At 42.8% G+C, this 23,864-nt stretch overlaps 1 protein-coding gene across 3 annotated transcripts in view; it reads left to right on the top strand.

Moving 5' to 3' along the window:
- FTO (FTO, alpha-ketoglutarate dependent dioxygenase) overlaps window positions 1-23,864 on the top strand; it is a 424,120-nt gene that overhangs the window by 227,518 nt on the left and 172,738 nt on the right. For all 3 annotated transcript variants that reach the window (XM_027513571.1, XM_027513570.1, XM_027513572.1), the window contains one exon: window positions 9,317-9,441. In XM_027513571.1, coding sequence (XP_027369372.1) covers window positions 9,317-9,441 — 125 coding nt within the window. The remainder of the gene's footprint in view (window positions 1-9,316; window positions 9,442-23,864) is intronic.

Raw genomic sequence — 23,864 nt, 5'->3', positions numbered from 1 at the left:
TGATGCCAGCTTGTGCTTCTTCCAGCCCAGCATTTCTCATGATGTACTCTGCATATAAGTTAAATAAGCAAGGTGACAATATACAGACTTGACGTACTCCTTTTTCCTATTTGGAATGAGTCTGTTGTTCCATGTCCAATTCTAACTGTTGCTTCCTGACCTGCATATAGGTTTCTCAAGAGGCAGCTCAGGTGGTCTGGTATTCCCATCTCTTTCAGAATTTTCCACAGTTTATTGTGATCCACAGAGTCAAAGGCTTTGGTATAGTCAATAAAGCAGAAATAGATGTTTTTCTGGAACTCTCTTGCTCTTTTGATAATCCAGCTGATGTTGGCAATTTCATTTCTGGTTCCTCTGCCTTTTCTAAAACCAGCTTGAACAACTGGAAGTTCACGGTTCACGTATTGCTGAAGCCTGGCTTGGAGAATTTTGAGCATTACTTTACTAGCGTGTGAAATAAGTGCAATTGTGCAGTAGTTTGAGCATTCTTCAGGATTGCCTTTCTTTGGGATTGGAATGAAAACTGACCTTTTCTAGTCCTGTGGCCACTGCTGAGTTTTCCAAATTTGCTGGCATATTGAGTGTAGCACTTTCACTGCATCATCTTTTGGGATTTGCAATAGCTCAACTGGAATTCCATCACCTCCACTAGCTTTGTTCATAGTGATGCTTTCTAAGGCCCACTTGACTTCACATTCCAGGATGTCTGGCTCTAGGTGAGTGATCACATTGGTCGTGAAGATCTTTTTTGTACAGTTCTTCTGTGTATTCTTGCCACCTCTTCTTAATATCTTCTGCTTCTGTTAGGTCCAAAGCATTTCTGTCCTTTATCGAGCCCATCTTTGCATGAAATGTTCCCTTGGTGTCTCTAATTTTCTTGAAGAGATCTCTAGTCTTTCCCATTCTGTTGTTTCTTACATGGATATTAAAGGGAAAGAGGCGATGGGATGAACTGGGAGACTGAGATTGACATATACTGGAGTGGGTTGCCACGCCCACCTCTAGGGAATCTTCCCAATCCAAGGATCAAACCCAGCCCTCTTAAGTCTCCTGCATTGGCAGGTGGCTTCTTTACCACTAGCGCCACCTGGGAAGCCCATATATACACTTCTGTTGTTCTTCAGTCACTAAGTTGTGTCCAGCTCTTCGTGACCCCACGGACTGCAGCACGCCAGGCTTCCCTGTCCATCATCTCCCCGAGTTTGCTCGAACACATGTCCATTGAGTCGGTGATGCCATCAGCCGTCTCGTCGTCTGTCATCCCCTTCTCCTCCTGCCCTCAATCTTTCCCAGCGTCAGGATCTCTTCCAGTGAGTCAGTTCTTTGCATCAGGTAGCCAAAGTATTGGAGCTTCAGCTTCAACATCAGTCATTCCAATGAATATTCAGAGTATTCCGTACTATAAAATAGATCAGTAGTGAGAACCCACGGTATAGCACACTGGACGTAGTTCACTCTATAGCACAGGGAACTCTACTCAGCGCTCTGTGGTGGCCTAAATGGGAAGGAAACCCTGTGGAGCCAACACTATTATAAGGATTAAAATATCACAATTTTTATAAAAAGAATGCCCTTTGACACTCTGAGATTTCCTTTTGTGAAAGAACTTCTTTTCACTCTAAATTTTATGAAATACTCTATTTTAGGGTCTGAATGCTCAATCTAAGTTCAGCCAGCTTTTTCCAATATCTTAAAAAAAAATTTGTAACCGAATTTGTTTTGTAACCCAGATACATTTTTTCTGTATTTTTTACTAACTGCTTCTCTTTTAAATATATTTATATGTAAACATGTTATCTACATTCTTTCTTGTCCTAAAAATGTGATAAAAGTGAACTTTTATAATTAAATTTTGTAAAAGTTACATATGATAAAATTGACTTTTTTGGATATACAGTTCTGTGAGTTTTAACATATGTCTAAACTCCTATAGCTACCACCATTTTCAGGATGCAGACTAGTTTTATCATTCTTAAAATTCCCTCACTGATTTGATCTCTGTCCCTATAATTTGCTTTTTCCAAATGTCCAGTAAATGGAATCAGGCTGTGTTTTTTATCTCTGGAGCGTCACCTCTCTCACTCAGCATAATGATGTTGAGATTCATTCGAGTGGGCTGCATGTATCAATTACCTATCACTTTTGTTTGCTGAGGAGTATTCCATTGTATCACGGTGTGTTTATCCACTTGCCCTTTAAGGAAGGACATTTAGGTTATTTACAGTTTTGGGCAATTATGAATAAAGCTGCTATCAACATCTATATATGTGTTTCTGTGGGAATGTAAGTGTTTATTTCTTTAAGTAAAGCCCTAGAAATGGGATTGCTGGTGATAATATTAAGTGTGTGTGTAACTTTATAAAAAACTGCCAAACTCTCTACTAGAATGACAGTCTTTTGCATTCCTACCAGCAAACAGATGTATAAACTTTTGAACACGTAAATGCTGTTTTAAACACTGTTGGCTTGAGGTTGGCAAATTGTATCTCACAGTTCCTTAGACTTTTGAAGAGATACCCCACGACAAGGGGAGAACCTCCAGTCCTCCATACCTTCAAAGCTTCAAACTGTTTTATATATTGAGTTTCATAGAAGAATACCTTTAGGGAGAAAAGCGATTTATCTGTGAAGTATGGAAAAACCATTGCAGTAGGGCAGGCAACCCATTCTAGTATTCTTGCCTGGATAATCCCATGGACAGAGGAGGCTGGCGTGTTAGTCCGTAGTGTCACAAAAAGTTGGACACTCTGGAGCAAAACGGCTTGGTGCAGCATGGCAGTTCATCCCGAGCAGGGGTGCAGACCTGGGATGATGCTAGGTGGTATTCCAGGACTCTACACATACGGAGAGTCACTCAGAAAAGGTGATTACATCTTCAGCTCCTTTTCTATTTCTGTGACTGTGTCCAGGAGGTCTTCATTTAGACTCATATGTCTCTACGTTCTCCCATACACGTTCATGTCCTCTTTTACAAAGAAGAAGCCAGCTTCAGCCTCAGAACCTTCAGCAAGCAACAATAATATCCGTCTGGAAGGAGAGGAGATTACAAGGAGATCAAACCAGTCAATCCTAAAGGAAATCAGTCCTGAATATTCATTGGAAAGACTGATGCTGAAACTGAAGCTCCAGTACTTTGGCCACCTGATGCGAAGAACTGACTCATTGGAAAAGACCCTGACGCTGGGAAAGATTGAAGGCAGGAGGAGAAGTGGACGACAGAGAATAAGATGGTTGGATGGCATCACCAACTTGATGGACATGAGTTTGAGCCAGCTCTGGGAGATGGTGATGGACAGGGAAGCCTGGCATGGTGCAGTTCATGGGTTTACAGAGTCAGACACGACTGAGGACTGAACTGAACTGAGAATGAGAGGAACATTTAACTTTGTTTTTAATATATTATTTTTCTGGTTATGTTCTCATTTATGACAAGTAGCACTGGTCTTCCATTTTTCTTTTGAAGAGAATTCATTTTATATTTTAAAATATAAGTTGATTGAAAGAAAAATATTAGGTATTAATACAAGATCTCCGGGAGGAGGAAATGGCAACCCACTCCAGTATTCTTGCCTGGAAAATCCCATAGACAGAGGAGCCTGGCGGGCTGCAGTCCATAGGGTCATAAAGAGTCAGACACAGCTGAAGCGACTGAACACAGACATTAATACTTTATACACAAATAGTGGGTATTCTATTATAATATGTACCTGAGGACATGGTCGTAAACTGTATGACTTTCTGAGGTCAGGATGCAGGGATACATGTGCACCCGGGGCTGATTCATGTCGCTGTATGGCAAAAACCACCACAGTAAAGTAATTATCCTCAAATTAAAATAAATTAATCAATTAAAAAAAAAAGAATTATGAGATGAACTAGAATGACTAAAGTTTGGGAAACTCAGAACGAGGAGAACTAGTTGTTTAAACAGACCAGGAAGTGAGTCCTTTTGTGAAGTGACAAGAGCTCCGTGGTGGAGCACGTGACTCTCTCAGCTTCTATGAGTTTTATCAACTCATGAAGTAGTAATAATAATAATAATGTGTGTGTGTGTGTGTTAGTTGCTCAGTCGTGTCTGACTCTTTGCGACCCCATGGACTATATAGCTCATCGGGCTCCTCTGTCCATGGGATCCTTCGGGCAAGAATACTGGAGTGGGTTGCCATTCCCTTCTCCAGGGGATCTTCCCGACCCAGGAATTGAATCCGGGTCTCTCAGATTGCAGGCAGACTCTATAATAGTAATTTCTTAAAAGAAGACAGTCTTCCATTGCTCTTTGTTTTTGCAATGCTTGTTTTTCTAGTTCCTACTTTTGTTACCAGTTTGACGAGCATTTATCAAAAGTCATTAGGGGAGCAGTGGGGATACAGTCGAAACTAAATAGGATCCTCTGCCCCCATGAATTCAGCTTTCTTCAACCCTTCCTCTTCAGGATCCATGGTAAACTAGGGCTTCTGGATAAAACGTAAACGATATGAAAGGCCAAGAAGATACAAACGACTTGTTTGAAAAAGTCAAATAGAGAAATAATTTTATTTTCATCATGTCTTTGGAGCCATCTAGATGTGTGTTTTATTTTCCATGTGAAGCACTTTTTGGTAAAATAATGTGTACCAACAGGCATGGTGATAAACTGCATGACTTCCTGAGGTCCCTTCTGGCTTTCAGTGTTTGAGGCGGGGTATCACAGACAAGGAGCAATGCTGTTGTTAGAGTCCCCATTGATGCCAAGACCTCTCTGAAATGAGACATTGTTTACACTATAGGCCACAAATTGGCAGCTGCCTGAGTTCCATTTAGCCATTGTTTCTTGTTTATCCCACATGGTATTTAAAAAAAATTGGGGGGCCAGAGAGGGGCAATATAGGAATGGGGGGGTGGGAGGTACAAACCCCTGGGTATAAGATAAGCTCAAGGATGTATTGTATAATGCAGGGAATATAGCCAATATTTTGTAATAAATGTAAATGGAAAGTAACCTTTAAAAATTGTATTAAATGCAAATAAAACTACAATGGAGTATTACCTCATACCAGTCAGAATGGCCAATATCAGAAAGTCTACAAATAATAAATCCTGGAAAGGTTGCAGAGAAAAAGGAATCCTCCTGCACTGTTGGTGGGACTGTAAGTTCGTGCAGTGACTATGGAGAACTGTATGTTTAGTCGCTCAGTCACGTCTGGCTCTTTGCGACCCCATGGACTGTAGCCCACCAGGCTCCTCGGTCCATGGGATTTTCCCGGCAAGAACACTGGAGTGGGTTGCCATTGCCTTCTCCAGGGGATCTTCCTGACCCAGGGATCAAACGCCCACCTCATGCACTGGCAGGCAGATTCTTTATTGCTGAGCCACCAAGGAAGCCCATGGAGAATAGTATGTAGATTCCTTAAAAAGAAAAAGCAAAATAAAACTGAAAATAAAGCTACCATATGATCCTGTGGTCCCACTCCTGGGCATATATCTGGGGAAAAACTTAATTCAAGAAGATACATGCACCCCAGTGTTCATAGGGGCACTGTTTACAACAGCCTAAGACATGGGAGCAACCTCAGTGTCCATCACCTGAGGAATAGATAAAGAAGATGTGATGTATGTACAATGGAATATTACTCAGCCAGAGAATGAAATGGTGCCATTTGCAGCAACATGAATGGACCTAGAGATTGTCATACTAAGTCAGTCAGATGAAGGCACATATCATGGGATATCTCTTACATGTGGAATCTAAACTATGACACAAATGAACACATTTATGAAATAGAAACAGGCTCACAGACATGGAAAACAAACTTACGGTTACCAAAGGAGAAGGGGGATGAGGATGGGTAAGTGAGGAATTTGGGATTAAAATTTACCCACTACTGTAACATAGGTAACCAACAAGGACCTATTGTATAACACTGGGAACTGTACTCAATATCTTGTAATAACCTATAGAAGAGAATGTTAAAATATATATATAACTGATTCACTTTGCTGTATACCTGAAACTAACACAACATTGTAAGTCAACTATGTTTCAATAAAAATTGAAAAAAAAATCAAATTTGTATAAAATTAAAAACTAAAAAATAATTAGTTTCTGACATTTTAAAATTAGGAATTTTCACGTTAAAAAAAGAACAGAGTTCTTGTTTATTTTGAAAATTCATGAATCTGGCCCCACCAAAACAGCTTTTCTGAATGGCAGAGTTGCCTGGGGCTGAGGCTGAGTAGCGACTGTCTTTTTAGACAGAGCACATGCTCTCTTCAGGAACCTTGCTTAACTTACTCTTGTTACCTTTCTGGTCCTAGTCAGTATTTGAATTTACAACCCCTGCTTTAGACACTGGGAGCCTGGGTGTCATGCTTTAGAATCACCTAGAGAAACCCACAGAGAAGGCAACGGCACCCCACTCCAGTGTTCTTGCCTGGAGAATCCTAGGCACGGGGGAGCCTGGTGGGCTGCCGTCTGTGGGGTCGCACAGAGTCAGACACGACTGAAGCGACTTAGCAGCAGCAGCAGTAGCAGCAGAGAAACCCAGCATTCCTCCCGGTGCTGGGGGGCCACAAGTATTGTCCTAGGAGCTCGTGTGTGCTTGGTCGCTCAGTCGTGTCCAACTCTTTGCGACCCTGTGGAGTATAGCCCACCAGGCCCCTCTGTCCATGGGGATTCTCCAGGCAAGAACACTGGCGTGGGTTGCTATGCCCTCCTCCAGAGGATCTTCCCAACCTAGGGATCAAACCCAGGTCTCCTGCATTGTGAGCGGATTCTTTACCGTCTGAGCCACGAGGGAAGCCCTAGAAGCTTCGTATGCATTTGGTTATATCACCAGTAGAGTAGCTGTCATTCTGGGTCCGGGAGGCAGAGATAGGGTCCTTTTCCTGACTAATGCTTGGCAGAGTATTGTGGATCCTTTCCAGTGGACATACTGTTTCCTGTCTGACCTGTAAGGTCTGCACTTTGATTTATTTTTTCTGGTGCACCACACAGCATGCAGGATCTTAGTTCCCCGACCAGGGATTGAATCCATGCCCACCGCACTGGAAGTGCACATTCTGAACCACTGGAGCAGCCAGCGAAGTCTCTCCTGTCTTACCTGTTTGTATCAGTTAGGACGTTTGATTGTAAGCAACAGAAACCGATTCTGGTGAATTTGAACAAAGTGGGACTTTATTGAAAGGATGTTGGATAACTAAAGTTGTCCAAGGAAACTCTAGAGTTTGAGAGAACAAACTTATGGACACGGGGTGGGCAGGGAATAGAGGGTGGGATGAATGGAGAGCGTAGCATGGAAACGTATACACCACTATATATAAAATGGCCAATGGGAATTTGCTGAATGACTCAGGGAACTCAAACCAGGGCTCTGTAACAACCTAGAGGGGTGGGATGGGGAGGGTGGTGGGGGGGAGGTTCAAGAGGGAGGGGACATATGTATACCTATGGCTGATTCTTGTTGATATTTGGTAGAAACCAATAAAATATTGTAAAGCAATTCTCCGTCAATTAAGAAGAAATACATTTGATTATGTATATGAAAAAAAGAGACTCAAATTTCAGGAAGCCGGGAATACTTTGAGGACCATGGGTGGTAGGAACTGTGGGAATATAGATAAATTGCTACTACATTCCGCAACGCCCCCCCCCCGCCAACTTTCTTTGTCATCTCAAGTGTCTAAAGTCCTGGAAAAGAAAATTAGGCCAGCCTGGCCCACATCCTTGGTGGGGGAGAGCAGAACGCTTTGGGTGACAGTCCCTCTAAGATGACATGCAATAAAAGACTTCGCCCACAAGGAGATCTAGATGCTGTCACAGGAAAGGGGACTGGGTATGGACGGAAGGCATCGAAAACTGCAAGCGTTTGTCACACCTCTTCTCACGGTTGTCTTGAAGATATTAAGCATACAGTGTAAAATGTTATAGAGGAGTAAGCAAGTGGTATTTCAAGATCCGTGAGAATCAGATGTTGAGTGTGCTCTTCATGTCAGCGAAGGTGTGGGCATCAGTTACATAAGGAATTGCTGTTTACTCACTAAGTTGTGGCTGACTCTCTTGCGATCCCATGGATGGTAGCCTGCCAGTCTCCTCTTTGTCCATGGGATTTCTCAGGCAAGAATACAGGAGTGGGTTGCCATTTCCTACTCCAAAGTAAGGAATACACCGACTGATTAGAACAGAGAAAGTGGCAGAATTGCTTTGGTTATAACATCTCCAAAGAAGCCCCCCACCCCACCAGCCTTTCATGAAGAACAACATTTATAAATCCTAAAGATTTCTACCCCAATTGTTAATATGTGAAGGTAAATTTTCATTTGAAAAAGAGTTCTGTGATTAGAACTTGAAAGGTGTTTTGCTCACTCAGATTTCAAGTACCAGTAGAATACTTTCCATTGTTTTCTTAATTGTTTTTCTAGTGTCACAGACATTTGCATGTTTAAAATAAGAGCCTACAGAGGTGAGTTGTAAAGTTGAAATGACAATGTCAAATTTGAGTTTCGATGTAACGTTACTTATTAGAGTGACCCAGGTGTGATGCGCTTGCTTTTCAACTACTTAAAAAAGCAGCATCTAAATTTCGAGTGTTTTTGTACTCACCTGTGAGCCTAATTTTTTTTTTAAAGACCATAGCCATAACCATGGAGTAGCAGATTCTTCCCCAAATCATGTGTCTACTGTGCTTACGAATCCCTGTATCTACTATTTGAAGTATGCGGTGGATTTTCAAACCTGGAAAGATATTCATAGAGATATACTCTTCTTTGATTCTTGTGCTCTTAGTGTTCCTTTCTTTGTAAGCTCTTGATTTGCAGCAAGCAAGGAAAATGGAGTGAACCAAAAAAAAAAAGAAAAGAAAAAATTCCTGGCATAGCTGGAAATAGAAATTAATGATTCAAATAAGAAAGGCAGTGCAGTAAGCCTCAGCTGGTTGGCAGGAAACAGAGAGGGAAAGTCAGAGACTGCTCTTTTTTAAGAGGCCAGACACACAACACACAGTGAAGTGTACGTGAAAATAATTTCTAATAGTAGCTCATGGTCGGCAGTTGCCAGGGAAAAAAATCATTGGTGCACCGAGAAAATTAGAGTGAGAATGCACAGCGTCTTGATGTGTTACTTAAGGCAGTGGAGCTTTGGAGTTTACCTTATGTGCCATGTACATTGATTAAGTACAAAATATATGCTGGCCATTTTTGACCATCATTTACTGTATTGATTTGTTAGCAGGGGAACTGTAATAAAAAAGCCATTGATTTACTGTCCTTATTTGCTTATGGGCTTTTTTTCATTATTAATTTTTCACTTTCACTTTCTCTTTTTGGGGATTGTTTCTTCTAGACAAGCGCTGTGCTTCGCGAAGTTAGAAGAGAGGGGGTCCCCATGGAACAAAAGAATGAGATGTTGACATCCATCCTCGCCTCGATCACCACTCGCCAGAACCTGAGGAGAGAATGGCATGCCAGGTTTGTTCTGTTACGAAATGGGATTTGTTGTCCCTGGAAAATGAGGGCTTTCTTTGGGGAAGCCCTTCCTGACGGCTGGCCTCATCCCTCTCAGTGTGGAGGGGCCATGAAAAAAAAGAAGCAAGTGACAGATGCTTTCAGCCAAAGTTTTCTTTCCTGCACATGGTACCTGTGTTAATTGCAGTGATCCATGATGTCATCTGTATGCATATATGATTTATCCTCGAGTGTAGCGTTTAGCATAAATGTTTACATCTTGAGCATAACGTAATCTAAGTACCTGATGCTGAAGAACCCTTTTAATCAACCGTCTAAAAGTCAACACTGCTGTTTAGCTGGGGCAGGTGTCTAGGAAATTCACAGTGTTCTTACATCACGTGGGAGGCAGCTTGCTTGCACTCAGTCTATGCAGCAGCCCCGTTTTCAGAACTGACCAAAGAGAAATGACTTTGGCTTCAGCCTCATTTCTGTGCACATGGACTTAGCTGTGGTTAGACAGCTGTGGCTGGTAAAAAGTGTCTGTAGATCATCAGTTTTTACAGAATGGATTCTTGCATGCTAAGTACCATGTTATCCTGCTTTTCTTTGAAAAATGCTTTGCTGGTAGAAGCCTTGAACCAGTTCCTTCAAATGTTAAAATTATCCTTTAGATGTGTAATTCGTGTTGTTGAATTACCATCAGTCTCTGAGCAAGAGGAGAGGAATCAGAAAAATTATGCTGGATTCTGCGTCCGAGTCTTATTCGATGCTTAAAAATTCTGTGTGCCTGGGAGTGAAGAACATTTATTGATAGCCATAATATTCTCCAAATGAGTTCATGCAACAGAATTTATAATAATTAATGGCTTTACTAGTAACAATTATCATAAAAATAGATTTGCTTGAACAAGGCTGAAGATGAGCATTTTCCAAAAAAGGAGACAGTGAAGAGTAGGAACTATCCATTATGTTTCGGTATCAGAAAGCTGCTTTTTCACATATGCATATTGTTTCTGAATTTAGAAACAATAAACCATGAAATCATGGTTTGAAACCATGGTTTTGAAACCATGATTGAAACCATGATTTTAAAAATTCCCAGTCACTTTTCCCCCTTACCCCCTTTTTGTAGTGTGGTTAGGGAGCATGACAGTTTCAACTATAGTCATGAAATGATTTTCAACTGAAGTTTCAATAATTAATTAAAAATGTTTCTTTCTATTACAATTTAAATATATATATTCACTGAAGTATGCATATTTTATGAAATAGTGGAATATCCTTGAGGGGACATCTAAGAGAGTGCTCTCTCTCTTTGACCTTTTATATCTTTTCCCCTGGTGATTTTTTTTTTTTGGGTGTGCTGTGAGGGTTGTGGGATCCTAGTTCCCAGACCAGGGATGAAACCTGGGCCCTCAGCAGTGAAAGCCTGGAGTCTTAAGCATTTCACTGCCAGGGAATTCCCCTGGTGATTCTTATTAAATACAAAAGGAAAGAACTTCCCTGGTGGGCTAGTGGTTAAGACTTTGCATTCCAGTTGAAGGTGTATGGGTTCGACCCCTGGTCCGGAAGCTAAGATCCCACATGTCTTGTGGCTAAAAAGTCAAAGCATAAAATAGAAGCCATATTGTAACAGATACAGTAAAGACTTTAAAATGGCCCACATTAAAAAAAAAAATCTAAAAAATATATATTAAAAGAAGAAAGGAAGAGAGCGGAAGATAGAAGGAAGGATGGGTGGGAGGGAAGGGGAGAGAGAGAGAAAGAAAGAAGGAAAGAAAAGAAAGGAAACAATTCCCCTGTGAACCTTCTCCCATCCCCACAACCAGACAGCGCAGCTAGAGAAAATGTTGAGAACGAGAACGGACTGCCTCTGTTGAGTGCATTCGGTTTGTTAACAATAATTTCCTAATACACCAAGTCATCAGACGGCGTGGCCAGAAGTGGCCTGTTTTTAAAAGGAGTCTGGTTGCTGCATTTCTGGCCCTTAACTGCTAACAATTTAATCAGGACTTGGAGCCAGGGCTGAAGTTGATGTAGTCTAGCATCTGAAACAAAACTTGTCGAGTTTCCTTTGTGGCAGGGGAGGAGACAAGAAAGAGCTTAGCTGCTGACACTCTGCAGACCTCCTTAAAACCAAACACCTGAAAGAAAATTTCAAGAGGGCAGTGTCTTGAGAGCTCAGAAGTGTCCGCAGAGTATTCAATAACCGTAATCCTCCCCCTGCCAACCCCCCTTCCCCACCCCTCTGCCAGCCCCATTTGAAGTTTCCCATCCCATTGATCTATCTAAAAGACTCGTCCATGCGGTCTGTATAAACAGACGGTTACCATCCACCTTTCTTTTCCTCATCAAAGCTTCCCCTGGCCGTCTGGAACCCGGCATCGCCTGGAGTGGCCATCAGGCGCGCAGTGGTGAAAGTTATAAAACACCCTCTCTGGCACCAACCCAGAGTGGCCTGGGTTTCAGAGGTGGGCCTGTTGTGTACTTCGGAATTACATGAGGAAGAATGTACTCTGACAGATAATAATTAGTGCTTGCCAAAGGCCAAGCAGTGGCTTACAGTATTTTACTTTTCACCCGAGCTATCTGGGGATCCGTGAGATTTAGATAATAGAAATTTTTTCTTTTTTCCTCCAAAAGTTAAATACAGATGACTCTAATTACCTGATACTGCACCTTAGAGAATGCATTAGAAAGAGTACGACTTGGAGAAATTTAGGTCACTGAGACTCCGCAGCTGGTGCTAGCTTTAGTGGAGGTCTTGTTGTAATAAAGGCTTCAGTAGGTTCGTTTATGTGAACGGTAGTAGGGAGACTGTCTTCCCCGCAACTCGTAACTTGGTTTTCAAATATTTGTCTCTCTCTGCGAGGGCCAGGAGCCGAGCCATTGTTTGGGATGCCCTGAAGTCTCTTAAACTGAAAGCATATGTTCCCTGTAATTTGGCTTTTGGAGGAAAGTGTCAATTCTGCGTGACTCGGAGTAACTGAGTTTGTCACAGTGTCACACGACCCTGGGATTCTCGAGGCATATCTGAGTCCTGTGGGTTTCCTTCCCCAAGCCCGGTAATCCCATAAACAACCCTCTCCAAATAGGCTTATTAGGGCTGTCTATTCACTTCCCTGGAGTTGAAAGATCCCAAGTACATCGGGAGAAGCCGTGTGAATGCAGGGTAAGTGTTAACAGAAGTGGTACCGAATTTCTGAAGATTTGGCTTTGTTTATACAGTCCACTCCGCCTGATGGACAGCTTGTTATAGCTTTTAAAGAACTGGCCAAGCCCTCTGATCTGACCCCTTCTTGACCTCTGCAGCCCGAAGGTCAGTCTGCAGCTAATAAACTCGAAGGTTCTTAAGGTCTACTGTAGGAAAAGGCAGAAAAAGAGCAGCTGCAAGGGCTGGGTATCCCGGGATCGGCTGCTCAGGGGTCACTCTCTGATAATGAAAATGATTACCAAATTATATGGAAGTTTAACCGCGGTAGTGAGTGAGAGGAGGGTGGAGCCCAGCGTATTAGGTTTGATAAATGAACTGTGAAGAGGCCCATCTGGCCCTCAACATCTTTTCTCCCCCTCTTTCCCTACCAAGGGGAAACATTTTAAAATAACAGCAGTACATATAGACTCAATGACCCATGCAAGGAGCTGGAATGGATTAAGATTTAATGGTGACAGTGGAAGAAATTATCATTTGAAAAGTGCACTAAAGAAAAGGTACAGTTCCATGTCCAGGCCCGAATTGTTTTTCTAAATAAGAAAAAAAAGAAAAAAATCAGTGCCTTTGTTTATTTTACTCAAATCCCTGACGTCTTGCCTAGATCACTGAAAAATCTGAGGGTGTGTTTGTTATGGAATAATTATTTGTAGTCAGCTTAAGGAAAGGAATGGGCTTCCTTTGCCTTGAACATGTCAGAATGTGAAGCAAATTATTTTTTTTCCTGCTTGCATGCTTAGTTGAGAGAATGTAACTAAGTCAAGCCTTAGCAAAAATGCTTTACAAAAAAATTGCAATCCGTTTCAGCAACTGGCCACTGAATGTTGTGCATTCTTTTTTTTTTTTGATACTAAATATTATTGTGACTCTGGCACACTGTTTTACTCCCATACTTGGCAGTTTTCCTATAAAAATAAGAAAGTGCCTAATTTTAGTTGAGTAGATATGTATATTCCTTTCTTTATCCCTTTTTCAAAGAAACGTCATAGCAATGCTGATTAGAGCCAACAGTGGGTCAGTCTCAAGCTATATGTTCCTTTACTTGTGAATTGATAAGAGTAATCTGTCTAAGGGGTTTCCCGTATGGCTTAGCAAGTAAAGACTCCACCTTCATTGTGGGAGACACAGGAGATGCAAGTTCCATCCCCTGGGTCGGGAAGGTCCCCTGGAGGAGGAAATGGCAACCCACTCCAGTATGCTTACCTGAAAAGTCTTGCAGACAGAGGAGCCTGGTGGGCTACAGCCCATGGGGTCGCAAAGAGTCAGACGTGACTGAGCAACTAAGCAATCAATCTATCTAAAACTCTCTCCCAGCTTCCTCTGGGCACTGATTGTCCTGGTTTCTGACCAGCGACACTGGTGTTCGCAAACCTCTGTGCTCTTCTTCAGAGGAACATCCTACGCTTCTGCTTTCAGAAAGATGATTTTATTCAATGAGCATTTTAGAAAATACATTTTTCAAATTTATTCTTTGGCTGCTTTGGGTCTTAGTTACGACACAAGGGATCTTCCTTGTTTCAAGCCGGATTCTTTGTTGCAGTGCATGGACTCTGTAGTTGTGGCGTGGGCTCAGTACTTGGCTGTGTGCTGGCTTAGTTGCTCCACAGCAAGTGGGATCTTAATTCCCCCACCAGGGATCGAACCCATATCCCCTGAAAGGTGGATTCTTAACCCCTGGACCACCAGGAAAATCCTGGGCATTTTTGTGTATTTTGTATGCCTATTCGATATAAAATACTGTGTGAGGTGCTGTGCATCAGATAAATTCTTAATGTGTGCTCAGCAGCCAATTTAAGTTTATCTGGGGATGAGAACTGAGCAAATTCCTAGAAAGAGGCTATGGAAAGCAGTGGAAAAGAAAGTAGTAAAGCTGTCATGACCACAAGAGTGGCCCTTTGCTCTAACCCTCCCTGGAAAGTATTTAATTGTAGATGTCTCTGAAATCTAACATTGCCATGCTGTTGAAAACTCCTTAATTGAACACTGTTGCCTACCTCATATAAGCCACACCCAGACAATGCTTATGTTTAAAATAGAAATAAAAATCTACTAAACATTACTCAAAGTTACCATATTTTTCATCTTAGGTTTTGACTTGACTGTGTATACCCACAGGGATGTACAATGAGCAGAAGTCTCACTGGGTTGGGTGAAGGATAACTCAGGGAGATGAAGTACATTTCCAGAATGAAGTGTGCTTTTTAACTTTAAAGCATTCTCCTTTAAATTTTTGCTCAGCAAGGTGCTAATATAAAAAATAAGATGCAAGCCAGGCCATTTGGGGGTTTTTTAAATTGAGATATAATTCATGTAACATAAAATGAATCATTTGAAAATATACAGTTAAGTGATTTTTTTTTTTAGAATATACACAAGATTGTACAACCATCACCATTATTCAATTTCGGAGCATTTCCATTACCCCCAAATGAAACCCTGAAACTGTGAACAACCACTCTCAAGTTTCCCAACCACTTTCTGTCTCATCTACTTTCTGTCTCTATAGATTTGCTGATTCTGAACATTTCATACGAACGGAATCATGCAATATGTGACCTTTTGTATTTGACTTCTTTCATTCAGCATAATGATTTCAAGGTTCATCCCCATTGTATCAGTTCTTCGTTCCTTTTTATTGCCAAAAAATCTTGCATTGTATGCATAGACCATGTTGTGTTGATCTATTCATTGGTTGATGGACATCTGGGTTGTTTCCAACTTTTTGGCTCTTACAAATAGTGCTGCTGTGTACATTCATGTACAAGTTTTTGAGTGGCACGTTTTCAGCTCCTCCGAGTAGAAACCCAAGCCTGGAATGGGTGGGTCACATAACAACTCCGTGTTTAACTTCTTGAGGAGCTGCCAAGCTCTTTTCCTCAACTGCTCCACCATTTTACATTCCCACCAGTAGTACATAAAGGTTTCAATTTTTCTACAATCTTGCCAACTCTCGTTCTTGTCCTTTTTTTGGATTATATTATAGATATCCTAGTGTTATCGCCTTGTGGTTTTGATTTGCATTTCGCTGATGGCTAATGATTTGAGCATCTTTTCATGTGTTTATTTAAGACCTTTTTTTTTTTTTTAATTAGGAGATTTTAAAACACGACAGACTTAAGGACTTACCTTTCAGTGGTAAAGAGGTCATGAGCCTGTTAAGGTGTATGGCCTGCAGGATGGATAGAGCTCCAAACGAAGCTGGCATGAGTGTGCCCAGTCCTTTATTTATTTGCGTGTGGCCCGTGTGTGTATTTATTTCTTTCTGATTCTCCCCTACATCACCCTTCTACCATTCTGCTAGATTTCTTCCATTATAGAATCTCTGAACATTGCACACTGAATGGGAATGTAGCCCAATCCAACAGAAAGTCTGTTCACCTAAGCTCCACCCACTTCTAGGCTCAAACAGGGCTTACTATATTTTCCTAGTAGACAATTTAAGTTGGGTCCAAGGAGCTTTAAAATGGTATTGAGTAAAGTTTTTTTTTTTCTTTTTATAGCCAATATTTTTTGGTGATAGAAAAGAATGAAGAACTGATATATGCTACAGTGGGGATGAACCTTGAAATCATGATTTTTTTGTTTATGGCAGTTTCTTAGAAAAACTTTTAGAACTACTTCTTTCCAGTTAAAAGTAACTTTGTAGACCTAGTTGTCTTTTTTTTTTTTTTTTGATGTGCACCATTTTTAAAGCTTTTATAGACTTTGTTACAATATCGCTCTGTATTATGCTTTGGTTTTTTGGCCAAGAGGCATGTAAGATCTTAGGTCCCCTGCCAGGGATCGAACTCACACCCCCTACACTGGAAAGCGAAGTCTTAGCCACTGGACACCAGGGAAGTCCCCTTAGATGTCTGTGTGTACGTGTCTTTCCCACATTGGGCTTTGGCTTCTCAAAAAACTACCAAGTTACCATCTTTTTCTGGACAAGTGAAGTACCCAGACATCTTATTATTGACCATCCTGTTACCTTCCACAGCCCAATCATCACCACTCACCTCCAGGATGGATCCACTTTGGACAGGCTCCAAAATCGAGTTGTTATAACCCAGATCTTGTAACGAGCAGCATTTACTTTCCTAAGCTAATCAGCTTCAGAACTCTGATATGGATGCAACGGGTAAAACATTTTGTGTGGATCGACTTTGGTTGTCAGGCTTGTACCGTTTTCCCCATGGTTATCTGATCTCTCCTTTTGTTTGCTGGCAGGCCCGAATTCTACTCAAGCCTGACAGGTTGCCCCTGTCCAATTTTGCAATTATAAGCTGTTATTTTCTGAGTGCTTACTATATACAGGTAATTGTGCTCTATGCTGTGGGAAATGGAGCAGACGCATTAAAAAGAAAGATGCATTAAAAAGAGGGAACAAAGGAAGTTCCTCCTTCATAATTTTGAGGAGGACTGAGCATTTGAGATATTGGCCTATTGCTTTGAGTTTATAGTCGTCTAATCCTACCAAGGATGGAAACCTTGAAATTGGATATAAGGAGAGATCTCTAATAGGTGCTGAGTCTCTGGTACTGAACTCCCAACCCAACACCTCTGACCCTCGCATCCAGCATGAGGGAAGAAGGGCGCTCTGGGCACAGACTGACTTGGGCTCTCGAGGAAGAGCCCAGGAGTGAACAGCATGGAACTGAGCCGGGACCAGTACAGAAAGACATGATCTCCTCCCTGAGCCAGCCGTTCCTGAGTCCCTGTCCTTCCTGGAAGTGAAATTGAATGAATGAAGGAAGGGAGAACAGGGGGAGGGGAAGGTCCTCCCCAGGGTCATTTCTCTGAGTAAAGGGTCGGTTTCATGCCAGGAGGGCAGAGCTGAAGCTGAGTATGGCTTCAAGTCCATATTTCAAAGGGCAGCTGATCTTTGCTGGTTACCTGCTGATGTCCTGATGGGCTTTGATGGTATCAGCACAGTGATGAGCTCAGGCTTGGCAACTAGGCATTGGGACCAAATTTGTCTTTAATACTAGGAAGTCATGGTCACAAAAAGTGGACTCAGTAGCCTTGAGGTTGGGCTATGGGGTGATGCTATTGTTTAGTCACGAAGTCGTGTCTGACTTTTTGCAACCCTGTGAACTGCAGCCCGCCAGGCTCCTCTGTCCATGAGATTTCCCAGGCAAAAATACTGGAGTGGGTTGCCATTTCCTTCTCCAGGGGATCTTCCAGACCTGGGGATCAAGCCTGCATCTTCTGCATTAGCAGGCGGGTTCTTTACCGCCTGAGCTACCAGGGAAGCCCATGGGATGATGAGGCTGTTGTCCTGTGAGACAACACGTGATGAATCATCTGACCATGTCAGTTGACTGGTCAGGTTCGTTGGGAACCAGAAGTTGTGGCATCTCTAGTTCAGGGGCTGCCCCCTGAAATGAGCTAACTGTGTGTGCAGCCTTGAGGGTAGGGGAGCAGGGAGGCACTGGCCCACTAGTTGTCATCCGTGTCATTCTTTTTAATGTGTCTGCCCCATCTCCTTTAATAATTGCAGTCTCCACTTTCTGCTGCCCTTAGCAGAAGAATGCCCTTTGTGTCTCTGAACCAGATTACTCCATAAAATCGGATAACTCCATAAAACCTCCTCATAAATGTGTAGGAAATGAAACATTGTATAAATTTAGAGCATAGGGATTAAATGAGTCTAGAGATAAAGTTACCTTTCTTCCAAGATACAGCAACTTATCTTAAGGAGGCAAGTGTTGTTAATGTTATTACCATTGTTACTGTCATGATTTGAACAGTTTTATGGGGGACAAAAGCCAATTGACTTCTGCACATCTTATTTGTAAAATCAACACATAGGCTTCAGTATGAGTCCTGCGCCTGGCAGTTTTCTGAGTGGTAGCTGGCTGTTTCTTAGAGGCAGTGCTTCTTCAGTTTTTTGAGAAAACATGGGTTCATTCATTGATTTATTCATTAAATACTTACCAAGCACCAGCTGTTTATCAAGCACTGTTCCAGGTGTTAGAAACAGCATTAAACAAAACTGATGAGCATTTTTCTCTTATGGAGCTTCAATTCAAGTGGAAGAACCAATAAAAAGTGTTTTCCTGAGTAGAACTCTGAACATTACTTTAAAAAAATAATGTGCGGCAACTTTCCCGGCTGTCCAGTGGTTAAGACTTCACCTTCCAATTCAGGGAGTACAGGTTTGACCCCTGGTTGGGGAGCTAAAACCCCACATGCCTTGTGGCCAAACCCCCCCCCCCAAAAAAAATTTTTAACATAGAAGCAATTATGTAAACAAATAACATAACTTTGTTAAATTTATGGAATTTAACAAATTCCATAACGACTTTAAAAATGGTCCACTCCAAAAGAACTCTTTAAAAAAATGTGCACAGTTGCCATGTCCTACCTATTCAGCACACAGCAGAAGCAGAATATAGTCATTCAGTTGAAACAGAGATAAAATTTCCTCTTCTCATGTTCATCCTAAGATGATCACTTGTTATCGCATTTGCAGCTCTAGTCCTAGCGGGTCAGATTTGTGACACGGTCAGGGCATGTCAGTGTTCTGAGGCTCACTATCCTTGGAGTCCACAGCATTAATTTTTTCTTAGATAGTTTGCACCCTAGTTCGCAATGACTTTAACACAAAAGAGGTGTCACTTTAAATGTCTTCACTTTAAAGAAGGCTTAAATTCATGTCACGTTGTATTCACAAATACTCTTAAGGGTAAACAGTAGAAGCTATACGTATCTCCTCGGTGTTAGGGAGGGGAGATTATACGTGGCAGTGTGACGGTGCGGTCCGGCATTTAATAGATGGTATTGATGAGTACTGTGAGTGAGCAGTCAGTCATGCACTCACTGACTTAGCAAATATCTGTCACGCGCCTACCTGGTACCAGATGCTACTGTACTCCCTGAGGTATAGGAATGAATAACACTTGACCAGGGGAAATAATAATCTTGTCTAATAATGCAATGCAAGGGGTTAAATCTGGATTCTGGAGAAGTCCTTGTCCCAGAGACGAAAGTGGCAGGCTTACCAGAAATGTTCTTGTGTGATTCCTTCTGTGCCCGGCCTTTGTGAGGAGCACTGCTCTGCTGAGTGATTGTACAGCCTACACGTGGGTAAGAACCTCCTGTCTTCAAGTGTGTGTGAGAGAGGGGAGAAACCTCGGTGCGGTTATGGGCCAGAGGATAAAATCTGGGTTACCTTGTCTCCAGAGAGTTTTCAGTGTTAGTGGGGGAAAAATGATTTCTTCCAGAGTAAAGTGTATGACTATGGTATAGAGGTTGGGTGCATAGATGCTGAGTAGATGGCCTAGGTTTGAATGTCAGATCTACTTCTGAAACTCCAAGCAAGTTGTGAGAAACTCGACAAGTTGCTTAACCCCTTTGGACCTCAGTTTTCTCATTTGTAACTTGCCTGAGCGGATAATAAGAGAACCTGTTCCTTAGACGTGTTTAAGGGATTCCATGGAAAAAAACCTACAGCAAATACCTGTCACATACTCTGTGCTCAGTAAAAATTATCCCTCCTCTTCAAGGACTTCCCTGGCAGTCCAGTGGTTAAGACATTTTCCTTCCACTGCAGGGGGCACAGGTTTGATCCCTGGTCAAGACACTAAGATCTCCCATGCCGCCTGCTATGGCCAAAAATTAGGAAAAAAATTCTGCTGCTCTTCAGATCAAAACAAAAAAGTGAAGAGCAGTGCAAGCCAGACTCACTCAAACTGGCTTCTCCTTTGCGAGAGTGCCCCCATGTAAAACCCAAGCCTCATGGTATGGCTGGGTGTTGCTGAATTGGCGAAGGAGGGAACATTAGATAGAACTCAACCTGTGTCAGGCCCTGTCCTGAGTAAGGACTGTCACATCAAGTTGACAGAGGCTTGGATACCAATTTGAATCCTGTCTCCAGCTGGCTTGTAGACTCTGGGCACGTCAGAGACATCGGCTCTCAGCAGCTCTGTCTACAAAAGAAGTGGCTTGATTCAGTGACCTCGAAGGCATCTTCCGTCTCTGGCAAGGTGTGACCCTCTGAGTTAGAGCCCAGGGGGCCACTAAAGATGGGGTGGTTGTCACTCAGGAAGGCTTTTAGGTTTCTGCCTCCACTGTCCTTGAAACCTGAAGTTGTCCTAATTTTAGCCATACTAGCAGTGAACATGTAGTGAGAACTCTCTAAGTGCCAGGCAAAGTTTTAAATGCTTTAGGAGGTGAGAAAAGGGAGACAGAAAGATGCAAAGTCATTGCCCAGGGCCGCAGAGCTGACAGTGCAGGCGTGTCTGCTCAGTTGCTTCTGTTGTGTCCGACTCCGTGTGACACTATGGACTGTCAGCCGCCAGGCTTCTCTGTCCATGGGTTTCTCCAGGCAAGAATACTGGAGTGGGTTGCCATGCCCAGGGATGGAACCTGCGTCTCCTACATTGCAGTGGAGATGGAATTTAAGCCAAGACAGCCCAGCTCAGACCTCTGCTGTGTGGTCACAGCCAGAGCTGGAGTAACAAAACTTTCCTCTTTGTCAGCCACTCACATGTTCTCCTGGTACTTGACCTGGGTCTCACAGTGTAAGCGTTAGAAACCTCCCAGGGACCTTCCCAGCATGGAGATAGACGGGCGTGTGTCTGTAAATGTGTATTTCCTCTGGTACCTAAGCATGCTTCATACTTTTTAGTTGTGGGGGGCATCTCTCTCTCTAAGGAAGTAGTTTCCAGCTCATACTTTATAAATCTCCCTAGCTTAAATCCTTGAAAGTAAAGTTATTACCTTTATGGCTATGTCATCTCTTCTATACTGGTTACAATCTCTTAGAAGTTGGGAGAGTAGGGGCCCAGATGGGAGCATCAAAGTTTAGCGTCCAAAGATCTGTAAATCCTTTAAGTGGAGTAATTTCAGAGCCAGGTTAGTTAAGGCTGATTTGAGTAGATTTCCTTGTTCTGAATGGGTAGCATTTATCTTCTCTATAATGGGTTAATCACTGCTGTACAGTATGTTTAGGAAACAATTTACCGCACGTGAAGAGCAGTAATTTTATTTTATCTCAGGGGTGTCCCCAGTGTATTTTACAAATTTTCCCTGTAATGGATATTCCAGGTTCTAGATAAAAAGTTAAACTCTGGCTTTCAGTTGAGGAAGGAATGGGGTGAAGGGTGGGGGTAGGGAATAGCCCTGCCGGCCTGTAGGGGACACTGTTGCCTCATTTATCAGGATGATTTTTCACTGTCTTGTCCCAGGACAGAAACAAAACAAGTAAACAACAAAAATAGGTCCGGTCACCTTAATATTGCTTATTGAAATTATTTGAGTGATTCCTGTGTGTTTAGAATATTCGCTGTTTGGGGGGGTATTGATCAAGCTTTTTAGTATCCACGCCAGGAAATCATAGCTTAGTGTTTTCTTTCCAAGAGACGAGTGATCCATAAGCCTTACATTTCTTACTAGCTTTCTCTTCATCCTCTTCTTTGGACAGGGTGCCACTTTGTAGTTTAATAAACCTGAGGTTTAACATGGATCATCTTAGTTTTTTAGGAACTTCTGCCTACGTTACGTTGAAATGCTTCAATTCTGTTAACATTGTATTCTGAATGACAATCCTAAGCCTTGGGGAGGGCATTTTGGAAGTTCCAGCTCCCTTCTTTTGATCCAGATCTTTATCATCACTGAAAAAGATGTGGTTTACGGAGAAAATGAAGTCATGTCTAGGAGGCAGGCGTGTGGAGGGCCTGGTCTGCAATCCGGGAAGCATCCTGCCAGATGCTCGACCTGCTCTGGGTTCAGCCTGCCTCTCTCTCCAGCCTGCCGCTAGCCTCTGCCTCCGTGTCCAGGTGCCCCGGGACCCTGCCAGGAAATCTCCAGCCCTCCCTGGCCAGCTCTGGCCTCTTGCCCCCCAGAACAGCGGCCCTAGAAGGTGATTGTAATTAACCCCTGGAAAGCATCAGTTCTGCTAAGGCAGCGTGTGCCGTAATGATACTGTTCGCTCGCCCCCTTTCCAGTTTCACCATCAATTATGCCATGTGTTTCATCCAGTTGGTGCTACCCTCCCAGTGTTAATTATAACCTACAAGACTGTTACAGTTAATTTTATGGCAAGCATATTGTCTCTTCAAGGCTCCGGAGCAGCTCATAAATTATCTTGAAGGTAAAATGTAACTTGGGGAACCAGTTATGAAAATTCCATCCATCTCGCTTAGGAGCCACAGCTGCTACTGTCAGCTGCCTCACGGCCGCATTGTGAAGGAATTACGGTGGGTCAAGTTTAAGAGGGGAGGCCCAGGCTGTCACCGAGGAGGAAGGCTGTCCTGGCCCTGTCAGAGCAGCACCTCCTGCCAATCCCTGGTGGTTTCACTTTGCAGGCAGGAAGAGGCAGGCAGCACAGGTGAACGGTCCCCAAGCTGTCTGTATTCATTACTTTACAGAAACTTGTTGTAGGTAGGCAGGTCCAGAGACCTCGCCTCTTTTCTGTTGTCATGATGTTAGGCATCATCTGCAAAGTGTGAGAGAGATGACTCTATAACTAAGTCTGGGCTTGGTTCTGGAGAGCCCAGGAGGAGAGGGGCAGGAGGCATCAGGGGCTGTGTCTCCCAGGAGCCCCACGCTGGACTCTCCCAGTGATGCCCTGGTCTCTCCAGCTAATGCTTGTCTGGCCAAAGCCCTGGGCTTCAGCCGACATCTTCCTTGTGGCTGTTAACTCGTCTTCCAGTCTGATCAAGTGAGATTTCGCTGTGAACGAACATCCTCTTAAAATTGCCTACTAAATAAATTAACAGGTTCTCTGATTGGGATAATAAACACCCTTCTTTTCAGTTTCCTCGCACGAAGTGGAAGCTTTACATTTCAGCCCTCGGGGCTTTGGCATTATTATTTTTAATGACTTGAACACCAGTCTTTCATTTAGCTTGTTTGTATAGTTACTGTAAATGATCTTTCCGCTGTTGGTTCTTCATTTGAAATTCCGCATGTTATGCTCGCTTTAAAAGCTTTGAGGGGGCCTCTGAGGATTGGGAGCCTTCTTAAGCACCGCATCTTGCAGCAGCACTAGAAGCAGGCCGTGGCAGAAAAGTCAGAGTGGGTGTGCTGAGAAAGTAGGCAAGCGTGTGGAAATCTCAGCGCGAGTCTGACGGATGCAAACACAGAACGGCGCCGGCTTGGTGTTGGGTGACGCTCTGCATGGTCAGGAAAGTAGGCCTTCCCTGAGCTGTTCACTTCTCCCTGTGTATTTTGGAGCATGTCCCGTGTGTTCACACAGGTACCTGCCTTTGTACCAACAGCCCCAGAGACCATTACACCTGGGCTG

The sequence above is a fragment of the Bos indicus x Bos taurus genome, chromosome 18 (genome assembly GCF_003369695.1).
Source record: "Bos indicus x Bos taurus breed Angus x Brahman F1 hybrid chromosome 18, Bos_hybrid_MaternalHap_v2.0, whole genome shotgun sequence".
Classification (NCBI taxonomy): Eukaryota; Metazoa; Chordata; class Mammalia; order Artiodactyla; family Bovidae; genus Bos; species Bos indicus x Bos taurus.
The sequence above is the reverse complement of the archived record's forward strand: the minus strand, read 5'-3'. Positions and strand labels throughout refer to the sequence as shown.